The 20,559-nt window shown below is 39.8% G+C and overlaps 1 protein-coding gene and 9 non-coding genes across 11 annotated transcripts in view; all 10 read right to left on the bottom strand.

The window, feature by feature from the left end:
* Positions 1-20,559, bottom strand: part of cdin1 (CDAN1 interacting nuclease 1) — a 146,663-nt gene that overhangs the window by 51,857 nt on the left and 74,247 nt on the right. For both annotated transcript variants that reach the window (XM_033988288.2, XM_055230989.1), the window contains 2 exons: positions 19,240-19,305; positions 17,946-18,051 (listed from right to left, as the gene is read on the bottom strand). In XM_033988288.2, coding sequence (XP_033844179.1) covers positions 17,946-18,051; positions 19,240-19,305 — 172 coding nt within the window. The remainder of the gene's footprint in view (positions 1-17,945; positions 18,052-19,239; positions 19,306-20,559) is intronic.
* trnad-guc (transfer RNA aspartic acid (anticodon GUC)) lies at positions 4,323-4,394 on the bottom strand. Its single transcript has one exon. It is a non-coding gene; the product is annotated as a tRNA-Asp (tRNA).
* On the bottom strand, positions 5,702-5,773 carry trnad-guc (transfer RNA aspartic acid (anticodon GUC)). The gene has a single exon. It is a non-coding gene; the product is annotated as a tRNA-Asp (tRNA).
* On the bottom strand, positions 7,729-7,800 carry trnad-guc (transfer RNA aspartic acid (anticodon GUC)). The gene has a single exon. It is a non-coding gene; the product is annotated as a tRNA-Asp (tRNA).
* On the bottom strand, positions 11,138-11,209 carry trnad-guc (transfer RNA aspartic acid (anticodon GUC)). The gene has a single exon. It is a non-coding gene; the product is annotated as a tRNA-Asp (tRNA).
* On the bottom strand, positions 11,451-11,522 carry trnad-guc (transfer RNA aspartic acid (anticodon GUC)). The gene has a single exon. It is a non-coding gene; the product is annotated as a tRNA-Asp (tRNA).
* trnad-guc (transfer RNA aspartic acid (anticodon GUC)) lies at positions 13,790-13,861 on the bottom strand. Its single transcript has one exon. It is a non-coding gene; the product is annotated as a tRNA-Asp (tRNA).
* trnad-guc (transfer RNA aspartic acid (anticodon GUC)) lies at positions 15,595-15,666 on the bottom strand. Its single transcript has one exon. It is a non-coding gene; the product is annotated as a tRNA-Asp (tRNA).
* trnad-guc (transfer RNA aspartic acid (anticodon GUC)) lies at positions 15,862-15,933 on the bottom strand. The gene has a single exon. It is a non-coding gene; the product is annotated as a tRNA-Asp (tRNA).
* trnad-guc (transfer RNA aspartic acid (anticodon GUC)) lies at positions 18,251-18,322 on the bottom strand. The gene has a single exon. It is a non-coding gene; the product is annotated as a tRNA-Asp (tRNA).

Raw genomic sequence — 20,559 nt, 5'->3', positions numbered from 1 at the left:
AAATCCACGTTTGATTTATTTATTTGCATTAATTTTACAATAGTCCTACAAGATACAAACACACTGCTATCCTCTTCCTCCTCTGTACAGTTAATATCTCCCTTGTTCAGGTTATCTCCTTCACGCTCACAGGAAGGATCAGGTATCAGAGCTCCTGCAATGAAACGTTACATCTGCACAAAGACTGAATCAGAATTAGGCTCATATCTACAGCTAAGCCTCACTATGAGCGGCCACATTTATCATACAAAGGAACACTTGTAGATATGGCAAAACAGATTATAAGGGTGTTTAGAGTAGAGCTGTGTGCTTTGGGAATCATTAAGATAAGAGGTGTCCTTTTAGTTTAAAATTAATAAACATTTTTGGAACGGCAATGAGCGATTTACAATAGGTGAGTATCGCAAAAACATTAAACAGATGATGAAAATGTACCTTTATATGTATTAGATGAGTTTTAAGAATCTCACAAATATGAAATTATTCCCAAATTTCCCCCAAAACTGCAAAAATATCACTTTATAACCTTATTTGGAACTTTACAATTTGTTTTTGCAGCAGTTCTTACCATAAACATCTGTGTAATCTCTCAGACATCCAGGTAGCAAAAGAAAATTGACTCCTATCAAAATGAAAAACCGAATACAGGTCAGATCTGTGTTTCCAATGTATTTTTGAGCATTTATAATTATTGTTTAATGCCATACAGTTCGCAGTGGTCCAACGTTATTTCTCATTTACCTTATGCATTCTGAGATTTCAAATTTTTTCACAGGGATGAGTTTATAAGCACTTTACACAACCTTTGAGTGTGGAGTTTCGCAGTCATGGTAATGCAAAGAACAACTAGAGCATGCTAACGCTCGCTTCCTGATTTGCGGACAATAAGACTCTTTATAATTTGTGTGTAATTAGCATGTGGTGGACATATTTTAACCTCAAGAGCTGCTTATGCAATATATCTGTACTGGAGCAAGACTAATTTGGCTAAAAAAATCAGGTACATGGCCTTTAAAGGTGAAGATAATTAAACACACAAAAACACTGTTGGATTTTTGAGGTGCAACAATTATAACATGATTTAAAACCCTGAAATGTCAAGTTTCTTCGTCCCCGTTTCCCCAAACTGTACTTAAACCGGCACAATCGACAAGCGAATTCAGGAGGTCAGGACTTGGGACAGCGGTTCGCTCATGTGTCTTGGATTACCCACACTCTGAAACGCGCCGAGATGTTTAAGCTATCAGGCAATCAGAGCGCAGGGAGACGCGAAATCCAAACCAGATCCCGGGAACAAAGATTCAGGACGGAGGAGGGGGCAGAGAGGGTCCCTAAAATGCCTTTTAACCAGTGCCAGGCCAGTGGGGGGAAAACTTGTATCTCTTTCAACATTTCTGGAGACAACCCATCCGAGAGAATGAACAGTGAAATATGAAGCAGAGTTCAGTCAAATGAATGGTCGCTCGTGTGGGAGTCCACTTCACTCACAGCGGCATCGATCACAAAGACTGCCACCAGCTACAAGGAGAACGACAAGAAGAAAAAATACCCAACAAAAACTAAATCCAAAGGTATAATCCTAAGCAAATATTTTCAAGGGCAAATTTAAAGAAGAATATTTAACAGTATGGTGACAGGTAAAGGTGCGTGATCCTGCCAACAAGCTAATTAAAATAGTTTAGAAAGATATTCAAAATTAAAATACTGTATATAAAACATATCTATCATAGACAAAATGATAATAAAACATATGAAAAGGCTGCAAAAGGATAAAATATAATATATAATTCCAAGCAAAGGTGTAAGACTATAAACTACTCTTTTAGCAGACTCTTTTAATGTTAATTTTATGATGATTATCTATGTTTCGATTTATTGTATTGTGATTCTAATGTCTTTCTTATTCTGTAAAGGACTTTGAATTACTTTGTGTAACAATTGTGCTATACAAATAAACTTGTCTTGCCTTGTCTTGCCCAGTTTTTCTTGGCCATGAGGCATCCATGAGAATTGGCCCAAATGATACCTTAGGATCGTTACTAATGAGTTCATTGGGTGACATAACTCATGTGGTATTCAAGATAAATAAATCATGTTAATTCCTGTGAATTCATGATCTGGAATTGCATGAAAGGTTATGATGTAATCATAAACTACTGACAAACTAATGCATAAACAATGAAGTAATAAATTAAAGCAGACATAATGTGCTTGTGTTTACTATAGTTATAATTTATGACACCCATCATTACGGTTATAATTTGGACATTTTAAATTGCAATATTCATCTAAAGTAACTTCAGAAAAGAAACAAGTCCACTGACTTCCAGGTTGGAAAATTGCAGTGCCCAATGAGGTATTAGAATCGATTCTCGCCTACCCCTTTGTGGTACGTAGCCATAAACGTCATCACAGCAAAGGACCACATGCTGCCGGCCCCTTCTATGGATATCTGCATATCACACTAACCAGCAGCAGATTGTTATTCATTTGTAATAACTACATTACACAGACGAATACTACATGTATCACTGATTAAGAAAATAAAATTGGTAACACGGTGAGCAAATGAAAAAAGGACTGGCTCAGAGCAACGTCTTACAGGACTACAAAGATTACTCAAACATGCATGAATCTCTTGAAATACAACATCGAGAAGGTAAATGAGAAGGGGAACAATCAGAACATGGCCCAAACCTCTGAAAAGTCATGTAGCAATAACATTATTAAAATGTTACAACAATATAAAAAGATGTGTGGGAATATTTGCGTGCATGACATACGTTCAATAATTCTGAACCATAGATTGATCTTTTAAAAAAAAACCTGTGACCGTTGTGTCCAAAAAAGTGTCTGCATTTCAGAAAGAAATAAGCTTGAGAGAGGAAGTCTGGGGCAAGGTGATGTTGCGGACGGGATAGAAAGAAAAAAATACAACAACAAAAAAAAAGAGGAAAAAAATGGAGGGATCGGTCTGTGCTAAAGACACCACAAGGTTAGCTGAGGGACAGTGGACCTATAAACAGCCCTGTGTCTGGGTTATCTTTGAGGAAACACTTATCAGCAGCCTGCAGCCCGCCCAGGTGACTGATGGCCCTCTGTGGACCTGCATTATCTGCCCACACAGCTCCTCGCAGCAAATACAAATATGACGCTTTGTCTAACCCACTCGCGCGGGGATAAATATTCTATGGTCGAAGCTAACGCAAGCCGGAGATGGAAGAGGTCATAGGGAAGGAGGGGAATAACACTGGGATAGTTTGGAGTTTGGGGAGACCTTGAGATGGTGCAATATGGGGATATGAGGATTTGTTTTGGGGGAAAATACACTGTAATAAAACTAGGGATAGGCGATATATCAGTTCCAGTATCGGTATCAGCTGATATTGATCGATTTTTATTATATCGAGACTCAATACAGATCCTCGATACATTTTCTGTGTGCTCAAGTTCATCAGATTTGTCTTTTTGAACTGAAAAATGAAAAGCTAATTTGTAATCTTTACTTCAACTTGTGGGTCTTGCTGTGGATTTTAAAAGGTAAGCATCGGTATCGGCAAATATCGCGTATCCAGCTACAGCAGCAGGCCAAATATTGAATATTGGCAAAAAAAATAAAAAATCCATATTGGCCCATCCCCAACTAAAACTGCCATAAATATCTATATTCAACCAAACAACATCCAAGCAAAAGTTTGAGGCCCTTTGACCACTAGAGGCCTCCAGAGAGCAAGTCCATACTGGCTCAATACAGTGGCAGTTTTTTGAAAGTTGATAGTCTAAACTGTGCAAAATAAACAGGAAAGCCCTTAGGCAACATGAATGCTATGCTAATAGAGCCATGCGTTCATTATGAATACAATTTGATCACAGAACAAATACGGCAAAGAAGTCCGAATTTTTACCTTTGACGCAGCAATCTGGGCAAAACCTAAACTGTGTATTTTTGAGTGGTCAGAGAAAATGAGTTTGGATTTATAGATTAATGAGACCAGCGAGAATGAAACAATACATCTCCAGTATTTTTTTGATTAGTTTTGATTAGTTGATTAGCCTAACTATTAGTTAGACAGTTCTTTATTTTTGTCAGTGTTGGATATATTTGTGTGTGTGGTGAACTCTGGTTGAAGGCCCCCCTGTGATATTTTGCTTGGGTCCCGACAGACCATGCAGGATAGTTTTGAGACACAAATTTGAGCTGGAATACTACAAATCGTACAAGATGTTCAAAAGATTACCGTTTTGTGTTGCAATTGAATTATTGCATGAAGTGACCACTGCAGCTGTTGTAAAAGGACACCAGAGGGTGAAAAGCATACTTCCTCCCCGTCGGGGAATTGAACCCCGGTCTCCCGCGTGACAGGCGGGGATACTCACCACTATACTAACGAGGAAGGTGCCCAACACCTCTATACAGACACTAGATACAGGGTTTGAAAACCTTTTCTGGACAAAAACTCTAATCAAAGCATTTGTCAGAACCAGAAAAGATGTGCTGCCATTGTCAGTGAACTAGGTTTGATGCTTTTGGCTTTTTGTACAGGAGTATAGCTAACAATTTAAACATTTATCATACATGGTAAAAAGTGTAGTATCTTCAGACGTGTAAATGGGATGCCAATATTGCTTGTTTCACTCCTGCTCCCTTTTAAGGAAACAGCAAATGTCTAGAGATATTTCATTTTATAGACCAGCCAAACGCCTTTTTCACCGGGTTTAGTGTGACCAAAAACATACATGCTCGATCTATTGGTTTTCCAAATGATAAAATATTATGACTGTTGCCATAACAATTAATCATTTAAAACAACATACGATATCTTTTGAATGGGGAAAAAGTCCTCAAAATATTGCTTATGAACATTCGTGGTTTCTGCATCAAATTCCGAGACAGCTTTGGGACAGAAAATCCCCATTCCGTCCAAAAGCTCTTAAACACTTGCTATGTCATGAAGTTGCACATGCAGAACACAAATACGGATTCCACCTCCAGCCAGGCGATTCACACAGGAAAACTTGACTCATTTTAAGCAATTCTTCAACTAAATGTCAGTATTATATTAGCTGACAGAGAGACAGAGGAGCAGACTAGTCCCAGGTTGTTGGCAGTGGACTTGAGACTTTCTCTACTCCTTTATTTGGCTGCATTCACTTCCTGGATGGGTCACATGGTCCGCCGGTCTCCTTAGACGAGGGAGGACAGTGCTAGCTAAGGCAGCTCTTCTGTGTCCAATGCACAAAGGTTACAAAGCCAGACAGCACGGATATGACTGTATGCAGCTGTGTAAGGGCATCAAATCAAACGCTATAACTCAGTGGTTTTGGGTTGCTGTAACCTCTTGTTTGCCTAATGACAAAAGGTGGGAGATGTATTCAAAATGGATATTAGCACATTTTATCTGTAAGTAATTTATCTTACCAGAACGGGAAGGGAAAGACTATCCATCTTGAAACAAAAATGGGCATCTAAGGCACAACCTGTGACCCATTTACAAATCCAACCTCAGACCCAAACCAAGTTAAGGTAGTTCACCATTACCATAAAGAATATTTAAGTAAGCATAATTTACTTACATAACTTAGACATGTATTGATTCAGGTACTAGTCCAATTAGTAAATACTTTTTATAGAGAAAAATAACATCAGCCAGTCAATACCAGTGGTGTATTGAAGGAGGGGGGGGGGTCAAAAACATGTTTCCTCCCCGTCGGGGAATTGAACCCCGGTCTCCCGCGTGACAGGCGGGGATACTCACCACTATACTAACGAGGAAGGTGCACTTCAGCTCTACATAGTCAGAGGTGTAAAGTAAACTGTTTACAAAGAGGAACTGACTATACTGAACGGTGTGGTTTATTAAACAGCAATTCACACCTCAGTTCACCATATCTTATAACAGATACTCGTTACTGTAAACAACTAGGCTGTGGTAGTTTCAGTGTAGTTACCTTCTCCCTTCTCACAGATATAAGGCAGAACTAAAGCCTTTTGGGTGAGTGACCAAATGTATTCACTCATAAAAATGTTTGTCCAGTTGACTGAATTAGATTTTCTTTTGAGACTTACCAGGACAGGTTGCATAGTAGTTACATAAAACATTCACAAAGCATTAATTTTCCATAAATACTGTAGCCCAAAAGTATCATGCACTATTTTTCATGAAATCTGTGTTACCGGAGAACTGCAGCTGTTGAAATGATAGATAAGAAGGTCATAAAGCTATGTTTCGTCACCGTCAGGGAATTGAACCCTGGTCTCCCGCACAGCAGCCACGAATAGTTAAACTTAAATCCCAACACTTTTCCCATTTATTTGAACAGTAGCCTGAACAGGACGGATGCAATATATTTTTGGCCACCAGTGTAAAAATGGGGGCGCAGTTTCGAGCCTGTCCATAGAGTAAGGAAAGCTGCTATTTATATAAGGCGAAGAGCGTAAATCATAGTGACAGTGAGGACGAGCAGAGAAGTCTTTTAAAACTCATTCAAGTTCACGAACTTAGACCGAGGTAAAGGATGAATATAACATTATAAACGAAATGTACGTAATAACAAAGACAGCCGAAAAAGTTTTAAGAGCATCTGAAAAATGTGTTCTTTCTGGTCAGATTGTATTGAAATAAAGCTCAGATTAAATGTATAAATGTATATATAGGTAGTTATTGTATACAGTGGCTTTCATTCTTTTTCGGTGACATGAAATACATAGCCTAATGAAAATATGGAGAGACAAAAATGCAAAAATGGTAAAAAATAAAATTAAGGGGAGGAGACATACAATTCTGATGGTTCTCGATTCCCATCCCTAGACATTACACCACAGGGTAAGCAATAAATCACACGCATTGTGCCGTTATTATGACAGAAAGGGCATCTGGCGTAAAAATCTGCAAAAACAACATGACAGATCTACCAAAACGAAAAAGGGTTTGTTTGGGTCATTGTTCACCTCACTGCTGAACACTGATCAATTTTTTTTTACTTCACATAAAAACTTTAAACCTATACTTTAACATTTGAGGTCTGCACATGTCTTATCACCCATATCTTTACAAAACGCTGCCTTAGGTCACTTAGCATCCAGGCTGAGAAAATGAGGGAGAAAAACCCGTATAGCTCATGACATAGGGGACGAACACTGGCAAAAAAAAAAATCCTCTCCTCTTTTAAAACAAGTTCCATGGCAAAACAGGAATTCCTCAAGATGACATGCTAGCACCTCATTTGACTGGGGCTGTCTTCTCTGCGTCGCGGTGTCAGGGTAAGGCCGCACATAGTTGGGAGTTTAGCATTTGGGGTGTAGCGTGGCTTAGGTTAGCTTCCCTCCCCAGCCTCATTTAAGCATACAGCGGTTAGATGCTAAATGACACATGGAGATAATGCACACGGATGAGGTGACGTGAAGAGATGGGAAGACAGAGGTTTAAGCAGAGGTACAATATGAAGCGGAGTAGAACTTGCTGTAACTGTAAGAGTTTTAACATGAGTCCAGTAGGAGTATGTTTTTTCTCACTAAACCTTATTTCTGGTAATGTTGCTGTTTCCTGATTAAAACCAAAAAAATAAATAAATAAGGAAAAGAAATATGAATGTGTGATATAAAATGTTAAATATAAAAGAAAGTACTACCATTTAATGTTGAAAATTACATTCTAAATTACATTCTATTGTCTAAATAGAATGCTAGCCAATACAAGTGGTGAAAGGGGAGGGGTCAAAAAACAACTCCTCCCCGTCGGGGAATTGAACCCCGGTCTCCCGCGTGACAGGCGGGGATACTCACCACTATACTAACGAGGAAGGTGCCCAACAGTAATAGTAGACAGAAAGTGAAAGTAAACTGCCTACATTCACACCAATGTACGCAGACACTGGGGGCGAGGCGGGTTAAGTGTCTGGCTCAAGGAGTTTTAAAATAACCCAAGTAGTGATACTTTTTTTTTTTTTTTTTACTATAATCCAGTGTGTTTACATTCATGTTGTATCATGCCTATCCATTACATGCACTGTCCCAATCAAATAAATCCATTTGAGCAACATACTAAAAATGTCTCATTCACAGTACAAATATACAAATATATGAATAGCTTTAGAATGATCTTGAGCTGTATCAGAAAAAAGTTTCTTTGCTTCCCGTATCTTTGATCCCCCCTTCAGTGACACTACTGCACATTGCATCAGGTTTGTGAAGTTTTAGTATATAATTTTGTATATTTGATGTCATGTTTCTCTCATCCTGTTTTTGATGAGAGAACACTGTTATAACATGGTAGAAAGGTCCAAAAAGTCAATTTTTGATCCAATGTCTAAATCACGTGCAGAGAGCAGATTAGACTGCAAAAGTGCACCTTTAAAATCATAGAATTATTAAAGAATCAGAGCAGAGCCCCTAAAATAAACAGTAAGGGCCCTAAAGGAGCCTCCATTGTGTTTGCAGTGATCCCTCTGCTGTGGAATATTCACTGGGAGGACGTCAAACACAGGAAACAATAGGCCATGCTCCTGCTCCACATGGGCTCTGCTAAAGTATAAACACAAGCTGAGCTGGGCTGGACTGGGTTATACTGGAGAAAGTGTAGGGATGCTGTGTTTCAGATGACATAACATTCTACACTCCCTTCAAAATTATTATGCAAATGATATTTTTTCTCTGATTTAGGCAAATTCTTAATATAAATGACAGTCATCATAATTTTCAAGTCATCAACCTTGAGAGCACAATTTGAATGCTATTGAACAAACCTCCCAATGATAACAGTATTTTTTCAAAAATAAAAACTTTAAATACACTGTTCCAAATTATTATGCACAACAGAGTTATTGTTGTACAAACCATGTTATTGTTGTAAAAAAAAGTGAAAATGGTCATTTGTTTATTTTTCAAATAGAAGCATTAGCATATTACTGAAATCAAAAACTATTTCAATCAAAACATCTTGAACAGGTCAAGTTACATTTTCACACGTTAAAGGGCTGACCAGCTCTCTCCTCATGATTCCAGCACAAAACATGACTCCGCCACGTCCTTGCTGACGTAGCAGCCTTGTTGGGACATGGTGGCCGTCCACCAACCATCCACCACTTCATCCATCTGGACCATCCAGGGTTGCATGGCACTCATCAGTGAAGAAGACTGAAAATAAAATTAAAGCCGCAAGCGGCATCGAACGGCCCTCGCGGGCCGTGCTTCACACTAGGCCGGCCCCGCACTCCCTGTGGGTGGCGCTAACGCGCCACTTGTCCCTTTTTTATTGCGGCTTTGGGCTGCACTTGTCACCAAACAAGTCAAAACACATTGGAAGTGCTGATGCACAAAATGCAAAAACATGTGGTTTCCAGGCATCGCCATGGCAACACCGTGCAAAATACAAACTTGGCCCCCCGGACTTTTTTGACGGGGATGACCTGAAGAATCACTGTGGAAAATTGTATGTTCGTCGTTGACGGTAATAAGTCGTTATAAGACTTTGAAATGTACGAAAATTTGGAAATTTTCCCATTAGGATAACATGGGCGCTTTCGCGCATCGCCATGGTAACACAGTGAAAAATATGACTTGGGTCTGATTGACTTTTTTGATCAGGATGACATGAAGAGTCATGGTGCCAAATTTCACATTATTCCATGAAAGTAATATTTTTCCCATGAATGGGAAAAATTGGGAGGATTCCCATTAGGATAACATTGGCAGTTTGGCGCATCGCCATGGCAACACGGTGCAAAAGACGGCATAGGTCTGATTGACTTTATTGATTGGGATGACCCAATGGAATTTTGTGTCAAATTTGGTAACATTTGGGAAAACTAAATTTTCGGCCCTCCATAGAAATGTATTAGATGTTCTGTAGGAGGCGCTATCGCGCCAATTTACTTTCTGTGATAATGAGTAGCTTTAGGTCCGAAAGTTTTACAACTGATTCGAATTTGAGCGAAATCGGACTTTGCATGCGCAAACGGGAGCAAATTTTGACTTTTGAAAATCGCAAAAATTCCGATGGAATTTTGCGGCTTCGCCGCACGGAAACCGTAAAAGGGTTCATCATAAATTGGATAACTTTTGATGCCCCACTTGTCTAGATGATGTACAGTGAATTTCAGCCCTGCAGGTGAAGTGCCTTCAGAGGAGTTGACGAAAATGCGACGTCAGCAAAAACGCTGACTTTGCATTTTGGAATTTTCAATCCAAGATGGCCGACTTCCGGTGCGTCAGAGGGCGTGGCCATAATAATCTTTTTTTTTTGGCATCACTTGAGGAATGCGTGTACCGAATTTCGTGGCTCTATGGCAAAGTTGACGTCGGGACGTCTCCCATTGACGCAATGTATTTTGACTTTTGCAGGGGGCGCTGTCGCGCCATTTTTTTATGCCCAATGATGCACCACATAAAAAAATAAATTTTTCAGCAGACCTGAATTTTGGGCAAAATTTGGTGAGTTTTTGAATATGTTCAGGGGGTGAAATTACTGCTCAAAGAGCAGAAGAAGAATAAAAAAAATAATAATATTTTTAGCAAAAACAATATATCCGATAACATTAGAAACACATATTATACGTTTTTTGAAAGCTCTCGACCTTCCCCACGTCACCGTGGGGTCAATGGCGAATGACGAGCGCTAACGCGCTCGTCATTCGCCATGACGTCGGGGTCCGCCATTGACCTCCCATTGACTTCCATTCATTTTAGCAGTTATAAGTATGGCCCATGCCTGCGGCATGGGGGCTTGGATAGGGCTCGATGTCAGGAGTGTGTTTGGGAACATGAGCGCTTCGCGCTGCGTCAGCGTCAACATTGAGTCAATGGGCTTCGCCCATTGACTCAATGTTGACGCTGACATGCTAGCAAGAACAAATATGCATGTCCCATGCCTACGGCATGGGTTGCTAGGACACAGGAGTCTGTGCAAGGTCGCGGTGCTGCCACGAAGTTGCGCGCTTCGCGCGCAACTTCGTGAAGACAGTCTGCAACGATGAGTGCTTCGCACTCATCGTTGCGGAAGCAATAGGCCCTACGCCCTGTAGGGGCTCGGGCCTAATTAGTCTTCATGTATTTCTGGGCCCACTGGAGTCATTTCTACTTGTGAGCATTGGTTAAGGGCGGTTGGTTAAACTACTATACCAGGGGTCAAAAACACATCATCTCCCCGTCGGGGAATTGAACCCCGGTCTCCCGCGTGACAGGCGGGGATACTCACCACTATACTAACGAGGAAGGTGCCATGTGATTGTGGCACAATAGCATAAACACACAAGCAGTAAATGATAGGAGGAGACTGTGCAAAACAGCATATATATATCAGGGAACACATCGTCACTATTCTATTTTTGTCTTCCTAACATCATATCCGGTGTATAAAGACAACTTTAATGTGGCAGTCACACAGACCCATAGTAATCCAGTCTATCAGACTTTTGTCCATTTTTTGGAACATGCACTGTATCATAAAGATTTCCTCCCCGTCGGGGAATTGAACCCCGGTCTCCCGCGTGACAGGCGGGGATACTCACCACTATACTAACGAGGAAGGTGCCTTAAAGCGCTACATAGACACGAGATAAGGAAGCAGGGCAAACATTACATGAGGTTTACACTTTGGACTTTGAAAGCAGTTCGTAGCAGTGGCTACACACCATCAGAGCACAGACTAGAGCTAGCTGATTGACTGTAGCCTACAGTGTATGCTAGCTGTTTGAAACTGTACGGTGTATGCTAGCTGCTAGGCTTTACTGTTTATTTCCCACACATCTAAAAGTTGTGTTTACTTAAAGTCTGTTTGCATAACAACATGTTTTCACAAGTCCACACGGACTGGCCTTTCATTAACATGAGAATGTCCGCCCATCCCCACTCTTTTAAAGCTCACAGCAGGGAGCAGCTCTCAGACACAGGAAAAGTGGAGAAGCAGGTTCTTCTTTATGACTTCAAAAGTCTGATGTGACCAGCCAAATACCCCCAATTGCAAACCAGAAAGCTTTAAGGCTGTACATGTACTAGCAGACCAATAACAGTCACTAAATATTAAATATTTGATGATCATCATTTAAAAGTCATCATTTTTTAGCCTACCTCAGTTCAAAGAAGAACACCAAATTACATGTAAAGCGGTTAACTAGTAAATGTACGCAGTATGAAACTGATTCAGATACAGTTACAACTGAAAGTGGAAATTAATTATACTATAAAAGTAATTATACTATACAGAATAGTTTAGTGGGATTATGCTGGTTTATTGTTATTATGTCCGTAGCATACAGCAATCTCTCTCTATAGAAAAAAATCACAGTCTAAAATGTGTCACTGTGACAGGGGCTAGCTTCATTTTAACAAACTTATAACAGCAAAATGACTCCAGACATGGAAGGCGCCATCATTACAACTGCAAGCTATTAACACTTGAAATAGCATAGCATCTCTCCTACAACAAAGCGCCACATATTAGATAGAAAATAATATCTGGAGGCCATCCCGATGCTACAAAAACAACAGCGCCACACGCAATAGGAAACAATGTGTGCGTCTTCAGTGAATTTGCGAGTGGTCAAGCCAGATGATGTATAACGGGCAACCCAAAAGTCCTAACCCCCATTTCACAGTGCGGAGAAATGAGCCGTACTGTCCTATTATGTGGTCATAAATCATTTTTTGGTGGACGTCTGACAGCTTTTTATCAGATCTAACCTTTTCGGGCTCCCATTAAGAGCGCTAACATTTTCAACTCTGACACGTCGTGCGGTTTGCGAAGCCCACAGCTGATGTAGGCCTACTCCAGAGGGGGGTGAGGGGTGGAGGGAGTTCTGGTGTCCATTGTCTCGGCAGGAATTTTAATGAGAAAATGGGAGATGACACAACGCCGGGGTCATGCGTTAACAGTATGGTTTTAATACAGTGACGAGACAAGTGGTGCGTAGAAGAATGGAAGGGGAAAATAGATCCACTAGGGAGCTTTTCCAAATAAAAATGGCAATAGAGCCTCAAAGCAAGGCAATGGTTTCTTTGAAAAAAAAAGTGATTTCTCTTTATCCCATTTTTTTCTCACTGTCTATCATGAAATTAGACTAAACTTTTCCTGTATTAGAAATATTTTTGGTAATCCTTATTGACCTATTTCCCACATGCTAGGATAATGAAAGCAGGAATTTCAGCCCATTCCTCCTGACAGTGTAACCGAGCCAGGTTTGGAGGCTGCCCATAAATTTTCGATAGAACTGAGATCAGGGCTTTCTGATGGCATTTCAAAAAATTTACTTTGTTATCTTTAAGCCTCTTTGTAACCATTTTGGCAGTACACTTCGGGTCATTGTCCATTTGGAAGACCCATTCGTGCCCAAGCTTTTACTTCCTGGCTGATGTGTTGAGATGTTGCTTCAAGTATTTCCACATAATCTTTCCTCATGATGCCATCTATTTGTGAAGTGCACCAGTTCCTCCTGCAGCAAAACAACCCCCAAATTTTTTTTATTATATTTAGAAATACATTGTTTACATTTTAGTTTATCTATAGATTTATAAATGTTTTAGAATAGTTCAAGCTGGGGTGGGGCAAAGATAATGACATCAAGGTAAAAGAGTCAAATACACTGGTGAAAAAGACATGTGATACTGAGGACAAATTGGTAATGACATGTGGGTAGACAGTGATGGGGAGGTGAAAAAAAAATCAGACTGTACAGGATTTTTCAGTAATACCGATTAATGCCAATTTGATCAATCTACACATGTTTTTTTTTCTTAACATGATCGTACAAGTTGACCACAGTAAGAGTACGCAGGGAGGTTAAAAATAAACATTTCCTCCCCGTCGGGGAATTGAACCCCGGTCTCCCGCGTGACAGGCGGGGATACTCACCACTATACTAACGAGGAAGGTGCCTAAAAACCTTAAGCATGGCAACCACCGCCTAACCCCACCTTTTGATGGAAAAAGAAAAATGGAATTCTGTAACTGGACAAGTCGCTTCTTCAGGTCGGGTCAGATTGCTGGTGGACACTGCCTTATATCTATGAACTACACTGAAACTACCACACCTATTGTTTACAGTTTCTGTTTGTTGGATAGGTCTACTGAACTACATCAAGTGTGAACTGTACCTGCTTCATATTTTGCATAATCGTTCAGGCCCCTAATGAGTGCTCTCTCACCTATTAGCATACTGTCTATTAGCATACTGTCTATCACTGTTGTTTTCCTTGTTTTGATTTAAGTCTGAGGATGGACATACAAATAGGAGATGTCCTGCAGATCAATTAGGCGACTAAAAAGGGGGCGTGGCAAAAGCTCTCAAAACTATTACCTATCTCTATGTATCTGACCCAAACTGCACTCACAAGGCTACACCTACAAAAACAACTATTTATACAGAAAAAAGCACTAGCAAACAATGTATTTATAAACACAGATTAAACTTGTGAATCATGAGTTCTACCTAAAATACCCCAAAATAGTAACTAACTCACTCACTTTTCCTTTCTGCTGTTGTCCCATATAAATCTGTACTTTAGTTTAAATCCTGATCATTTTTTTTTTTTTTTTTTTTTTTTTTTTTTTTACAAATAACTTTAAGGCAAAGTGGTTATATTTGTGTACATATTCGTTCAGCTTTTCCAAATCACAAATAAAAAATGTCCCATAGCACTTTCCATACATCATTAGAGCATAAAGGCAAATTAACACAAGCTGTAGCGAAGGAGCTCCATGAAAAATAAGCAAATCAGTGAGAACGTCAATCAGGACCAATGAAATACGTCCAAACACTGCAGCATGCTTGGGTTACACCGAGATGGAGGGATGGAGTGGTGGGGTGAAAGGGAGGATGAAGAACGAGAGAACGGACAAACAGCCTAAACAGCAGTCTGTCTAAAACTATAAACTGAGAGTATGAGTCCATAGTCGCTAATGAGGAGTGAGAGAGCCATGATGTCACCCAATCACTGTTATACGAGATTAACAAGTGTTGTAGAGTGAAGCAGAGATCGGCGTGTTTTTCCATGGATGATGCCGATACCGATTATTTAGAATCTCTAGGAAATGATGGCTGCTTTTGATAATTTTCCCGCGATTCCCTAAATTTACTACAAACTCACCCATTGCTGTTTTTTACCATACACATTTCAGAGCTGTGTAGTCACGTTTTGTACAGTTATCTCTATGCACTGAAGTGTTCAAGTACAGCTTTATGTGGACTCTTTATGTAGCAGGAGGGCAAAAGCAAAATATCGGCCTGTGCTGGAAATTTGAGACCGATTCGCTAAAAAAGGTCAAATATCGGTCTGATGTATTGGCCTATCGCTAGAGAAAACATATCCAAAGTGCACTGTTTTTATGATTTTTATTTTTTTTTGTATTGTCATTTTAAAGTCTTTCTTATTCTGTAAAGCACTTTGAATTACTTTGTGTATGATTCGTGCTGTTCAAATAAACTTGCCTTGAAACAATTATTACTATTATATACAGACTTTTCTCTGATTCCACCTCTGACCTGAAAAAATGCTATGGATACTAGCTGTGATTGGGTGAAGCCTTACACACTTACAAGGTCTTTTTAAGACACTATCTGTTGACCACTGTAACTCTACACCAGGAGGACAAAACAAATTTCCTCCCCGTCGGGGAATTGAACCCCGGTCTCCCGCGTGACAGGCGGGGATACTCACCACTATACTAACGAGGAAGGTGCTATAAACAGCGACGCAGACAGAAACTGAAAGTACACTGCCTACAAAGAGGAAATGAATCATATACTGCATGGTGCCACTTATGAAAAACAAAAAGTACACTAAATAGAATTAATAATCACAAAAACATCACAAAGAACTTATCTGAACAACTATTGAAATAACACATCAGAAGATAAAAAACATATCTCCTCCCCGTCGGGGAATTGAACCCCGGTCTCCCGCGTGACAGGCGGGGATACTCACCACTATACTAACGAGGAAGGTGCCTTTGCTCACCTTGCAGGACAAGCGTTACGCAACAACGTTACTCTCTGATTACTCCATTACAGTACAGATCGTACAGCAAATTATGATATACCAACTGTATAAGACTAAACAGGAATCAAACCAGGACAATCTGAATAACTAGTCTTTGGGCTAATGGAGAAAGTCACTGCCCCAAGGTCAAGCCTGAAAATATAAAAATATACAACTGAGATTTTTCAGTTTCATTTTTCAAGTTCATATCTTAAAACTGTTCAAGAGCTTTAATGGAAATCTGAACTGTTTAAAGGTGCTATGTTACACAAAATGGATTATTTGGGGCTTTAAATCATGTTATGACTGTTACCTCCTCAAACACATACCTGGAGAACACAACCTTTTACCTGCAGTTTAGTAGAGATTGGCAATTCCAGGGCTCAAATTATTATTTTTATTTACTTATTTTTTTTAACAGGATGCAAAGGAAAATTCAATATTCCATTTATTTTATTGTATGTATTTTCACCGCCGCTCTTCATCCATCAAACCTCCATTAGCATTCACAAATTATCTCTCCTATCTCGGATGACAAACAATAAGAGGCAGATGGGTCATATGAAAATGTCAGCTGTAAATGTCAATTAAAGTCTATGGAGTGGCGCGAGGGGAGGGCCTGACAGCTTTGGTTGGGTTTATCCACAGCTTGACACGGTCTAGACCCAAAGTGGGACTACACCCTAACGCAGTGCGACAGGCCGCTGCACCCAATACCACCCACCCAACAAGAGCACCCGAGGGCCCGACGCGAAAGCCAGACACACACACCCCCGCTGTCCAATCAGAGCGGGTGAAATCTGATATGCGGATGTGCAATGTAAGAGACAGGAGTATGTGTGAGACAAGAGGGATGAATGAAATGGAGAAAAGGCAAGAATTGCGCAAATGTTATAATACACAACAGTGGTCTAGTGGGTCAGGCATCTTATCACCAACCATAGGGTTAACTGGTACAAACCTCATTTTAAAATACAGCGTTATAATTATTTTAAAGGGCCTGTACCTGACGAGAAAAACTGGAATTACCCCAACGCAGCTATATTGTAAAAAGAGACTGCTGTGTACACTCTACCATCTAATTATTACGTGTTTTGTCGTCTAACAGCCAGGAAGTGCACTGTTAACATGGTAGTTGTTGTTAGCATTGCTGTGATGGTAAAACGCCGCTGTGGTCTATGCAAGTTGTTAAAAGCACTTGAATAATTATGATGCTCAGATTGTGTTTGGAAAGTGAGGAATAATTTAAAGGGTCCATTTTATGGTGTTTTCTGATCTCTGTTATAATGTTGTTTCCTCATAACAAACATAACTGGAGTTGTGTTTTGTTTCATTCACACATGTTTAACACACAAACCCTGTATATTTAAGATGTGTTCTTTTCTCAAACAGAAAACACTCTGTTCCACCTTGTGATGTCATGTGGCAATACAGGAAGTGCTTCACTGTGATTTAATCTTCTGTACCTCCACTGGAATCATTTGTTTAGTAGAGATTTAGGAATTCCAGGTCTGAAATTATTTAAAATGTAAAAGGTAGCTGACCAATAGAGCCTTCACATCAACTTGTCGGCATTGCAACCAAGTGTCACATGTAAAAGCAGCTACATTAACAACAACACATAAACAGTTATAAGAACAACAAAAGGTGTCAACTCTGAACTAAACACAAAACATCAGCTCATTACAAAACTTTAGTGTACGGTCTGATGCCAGCTTCTCATTCTACACTATTCTCATGAGCACAAATTCCCTGGCTCAGTTATTTTCCCAACTTCCCCCAAAACAATGTGTGGACTTTGCAAAAACAATATAGCACTATAGGCCATTCAGTGTGAGCCACAAGAGTGTGATCCAAGCATGTGAGGGCTGTGAAACTATGCAGGAGGAAATGTCCATGTAACCATATCTGATCTGTTTCCATGCAAAAACAATCCAGTGTACCGCGGTCAGGAGCAGGGCTGAGGCAGACCCACCTGTTCCAGTAGCTCCAGAACTGCTCGTTGAGGTAGGTCCGGTGGCTGTAGTCATCTCCAAATGACGCCTTGCTTTCAATCCAGTGCACAATATGGCCATCGACAGCTGTAAGAACATACAAATACAAAACATGATGACAAACCATAGACTGTATACATAAATGGACGTAGCTAACTCGCCACTGTTGTCAACAAAACCTACGAACCATCATTCTAACCCTTGATTTGAGTCACAAAAAAATATCACTATGAATTCATTTGAACAACTATTGAAATACTATATCAGAAGATCAAAAACATGTTTCCTCCCCGTCGGGGAATTGAACCCCGGTCTCCCGCGTGACAGGCGGGGATACTCACCACTATACTAACGAGGAAGGTGGCCTTCATCACAACATAGACAGAAATGGAAAGTAACTCGCAGTCAGAATTCCAGATATGGAGCTCGGCTCCAAATTCGCCCCTACCTTCGATGTGCTTTATTTGACTGGAGCAGAACGCTATGGGTGACGTCACACTCCCTTAGTCCACTTCATCATACAGTTATGTATATAAGTAAATGTTAGTTCCTCATGATTTATCCATGATGTCATCATGACTTTAACATGACTTCAACCATTTCACATGCACTCATGGTCATTTACATGAATACACAATAAGTTAACAGTAAGCTATTGATAAAGAAATAGCATTTATGTGTTGTACCATTGGCATTGGCCCTATAACAGAAGCATATCTAGGTTTGGCTTAAAAGGTCCTATATTACACAAAATTGACTCTTGTAAGCTTTAAGCCATGTTATAATGCTGTCACCTCCTGAAACACATGCCCCGAGTTGTGTTTTCTTTCATTCACAAATGTTTGAGTCACCCTTGATTATTAGTTTTTCTACATCTCCAAAGCTCAAAATGCTCTGTTCCACCTTGTGATGTCATGTAGTGGTAGTTTTCAAGCAATTCCAGGGCTGACATGATCCAAATGATTCTAGTGAAGGTGTAAGGAGTTTAAAAACACAGTGGAGCACTTCCTGTATCACCACATGACATCACAAGGTGGAACAGAGTGTTTTCTGTTTGAGAACTCAGCCTAAATATTCATGGTTTGTAAGTTAAACATGTGTGAATGAAACAAAACACAACTCCAGGTATGTTTGTGATGAGGAAACAAAATTATAACATAGCGTAATAAGGGCCCTTTAAATGGACAATACTATCACATCACAGTCTATGTTTTTGATTATAAAATACAATTCAAAAACGTAGCTTAACACTAAAATAAGTTGTAAATTACTGACCAACAGGAACTTCCAGGATAATGTCTGGTGTTTTGTCATAGCCCATGGTCCTCAGCTGCGTTTCATCTATTGGAAAAAAAACAATATTGTGAAAGAAATACATATACAGCATATACACATTCACTGACAACATTTATAGTACTGACTTGTATGTGTACACTCATTTAGTAATTGTGAACTTACAGACGCTGATTACACCAATGAGCAAAAAATACCGACATTTTGCATTAAGAAATTATACAAACTACAGCTCACAGTTTACCAGTTGCAGTATAACAGTGTTAATTCAGTACCTCGGGAAATTATTTTGAAATTGACAAAAGTGGCATTAGGGTTCTCATTAGCTACAGTTATACAGCCTAAGGTTTCTCCAAGGGTTGATACTAGACGGTATAAATAGTAGAAAGTTTTGGATTAGGGAAGCGGTTATGGTAAAGGTCAGTATTTGTTTATGTTTAGTAACAAGTTAAGATAATCCAGCACCAACTTTCTAATAGCCAACATAGTAGTTCATTGCACCTTTGTAAAATGAGATTTATTTGGTAAATCTGGATCTTAGGATACGTTCACACTTGCCCTTGTTTGGTCCTTGTTTGAGCTCAGTTTAGTCCTGATGTAGACTTGGTTTGGTCCTGTGCTAGTCCTGGTTTAGTCCTGGTCTAAACTACCGGTCATAAAGTTTGGAAACATCTCGTTCAATGCTTTTTTTTCTTTATGCCATCAAACGACATCAAATATTAGAAGCAAGATGTATGGAATTATGTAGCAAAGACATGTTTTTATATTTTAAGTATCCATCGTTTGCTTTGTTGCTCTCGAGATCAATATACGGTAAGTCAGTTGTGAAGAAGTTCGCGGTTAGCCTGCTAGCTGTCGTTAGCATTACCGCTTTGGACTCTTAAATTTGTGAAAAGCACTTTAACACAAAATGAAAAAGTGTGTCCAAACTTTTGACTGGTAGTGTAGTCCAGACTTAAATGCACACTTAAACCTCATCCGATCCTTTAGGAAAAAAAAAGAATTGGTTCATTTGTCGTAAGCGTTAAGATTATAAACTTCCCAATCTCCCCTCTGGCCGCAGGTTCAAACTGTGATTGCATTCTCCTACAAAAACCCCATTAACGCCCCCATATACCTCCTTACAGGGCACTAACTTTTAACACTCAACCTTCCACCGAGTCAGGCCAGAAAACACACCGTAAAAACCATTAACTACCCCAGCTCAGATCTGCTGCCACTGCACTACGCCCGTAAAGAGGTGCTTACAGAGCCCTCTCACCATTTACCCCGGCTTTATAAAACATCTAACAAGGGGGCTAG

This window comes from Periophthalmus magnuspinnatus, chromosome 22 (assembly GCF_009829125.3).
Source record: "Periophthalmus magnuspinnatus isolate fPerMag1 chromosome 22, fPerMag1.2.pri, whole genome shotgun sequence".
NCBI classification, from domain to species: Eukaryota; Metazoa; Chordata; class Actinopteri; order Gobiiformes; family Gobiidae; genus Periophthalmus; species Periophthalmus magnuspinnatus.
Note: the sequence above shows the minus strand (reverse complement) of the source record. Positions and strands in the feature narration are given on the sequence as shown.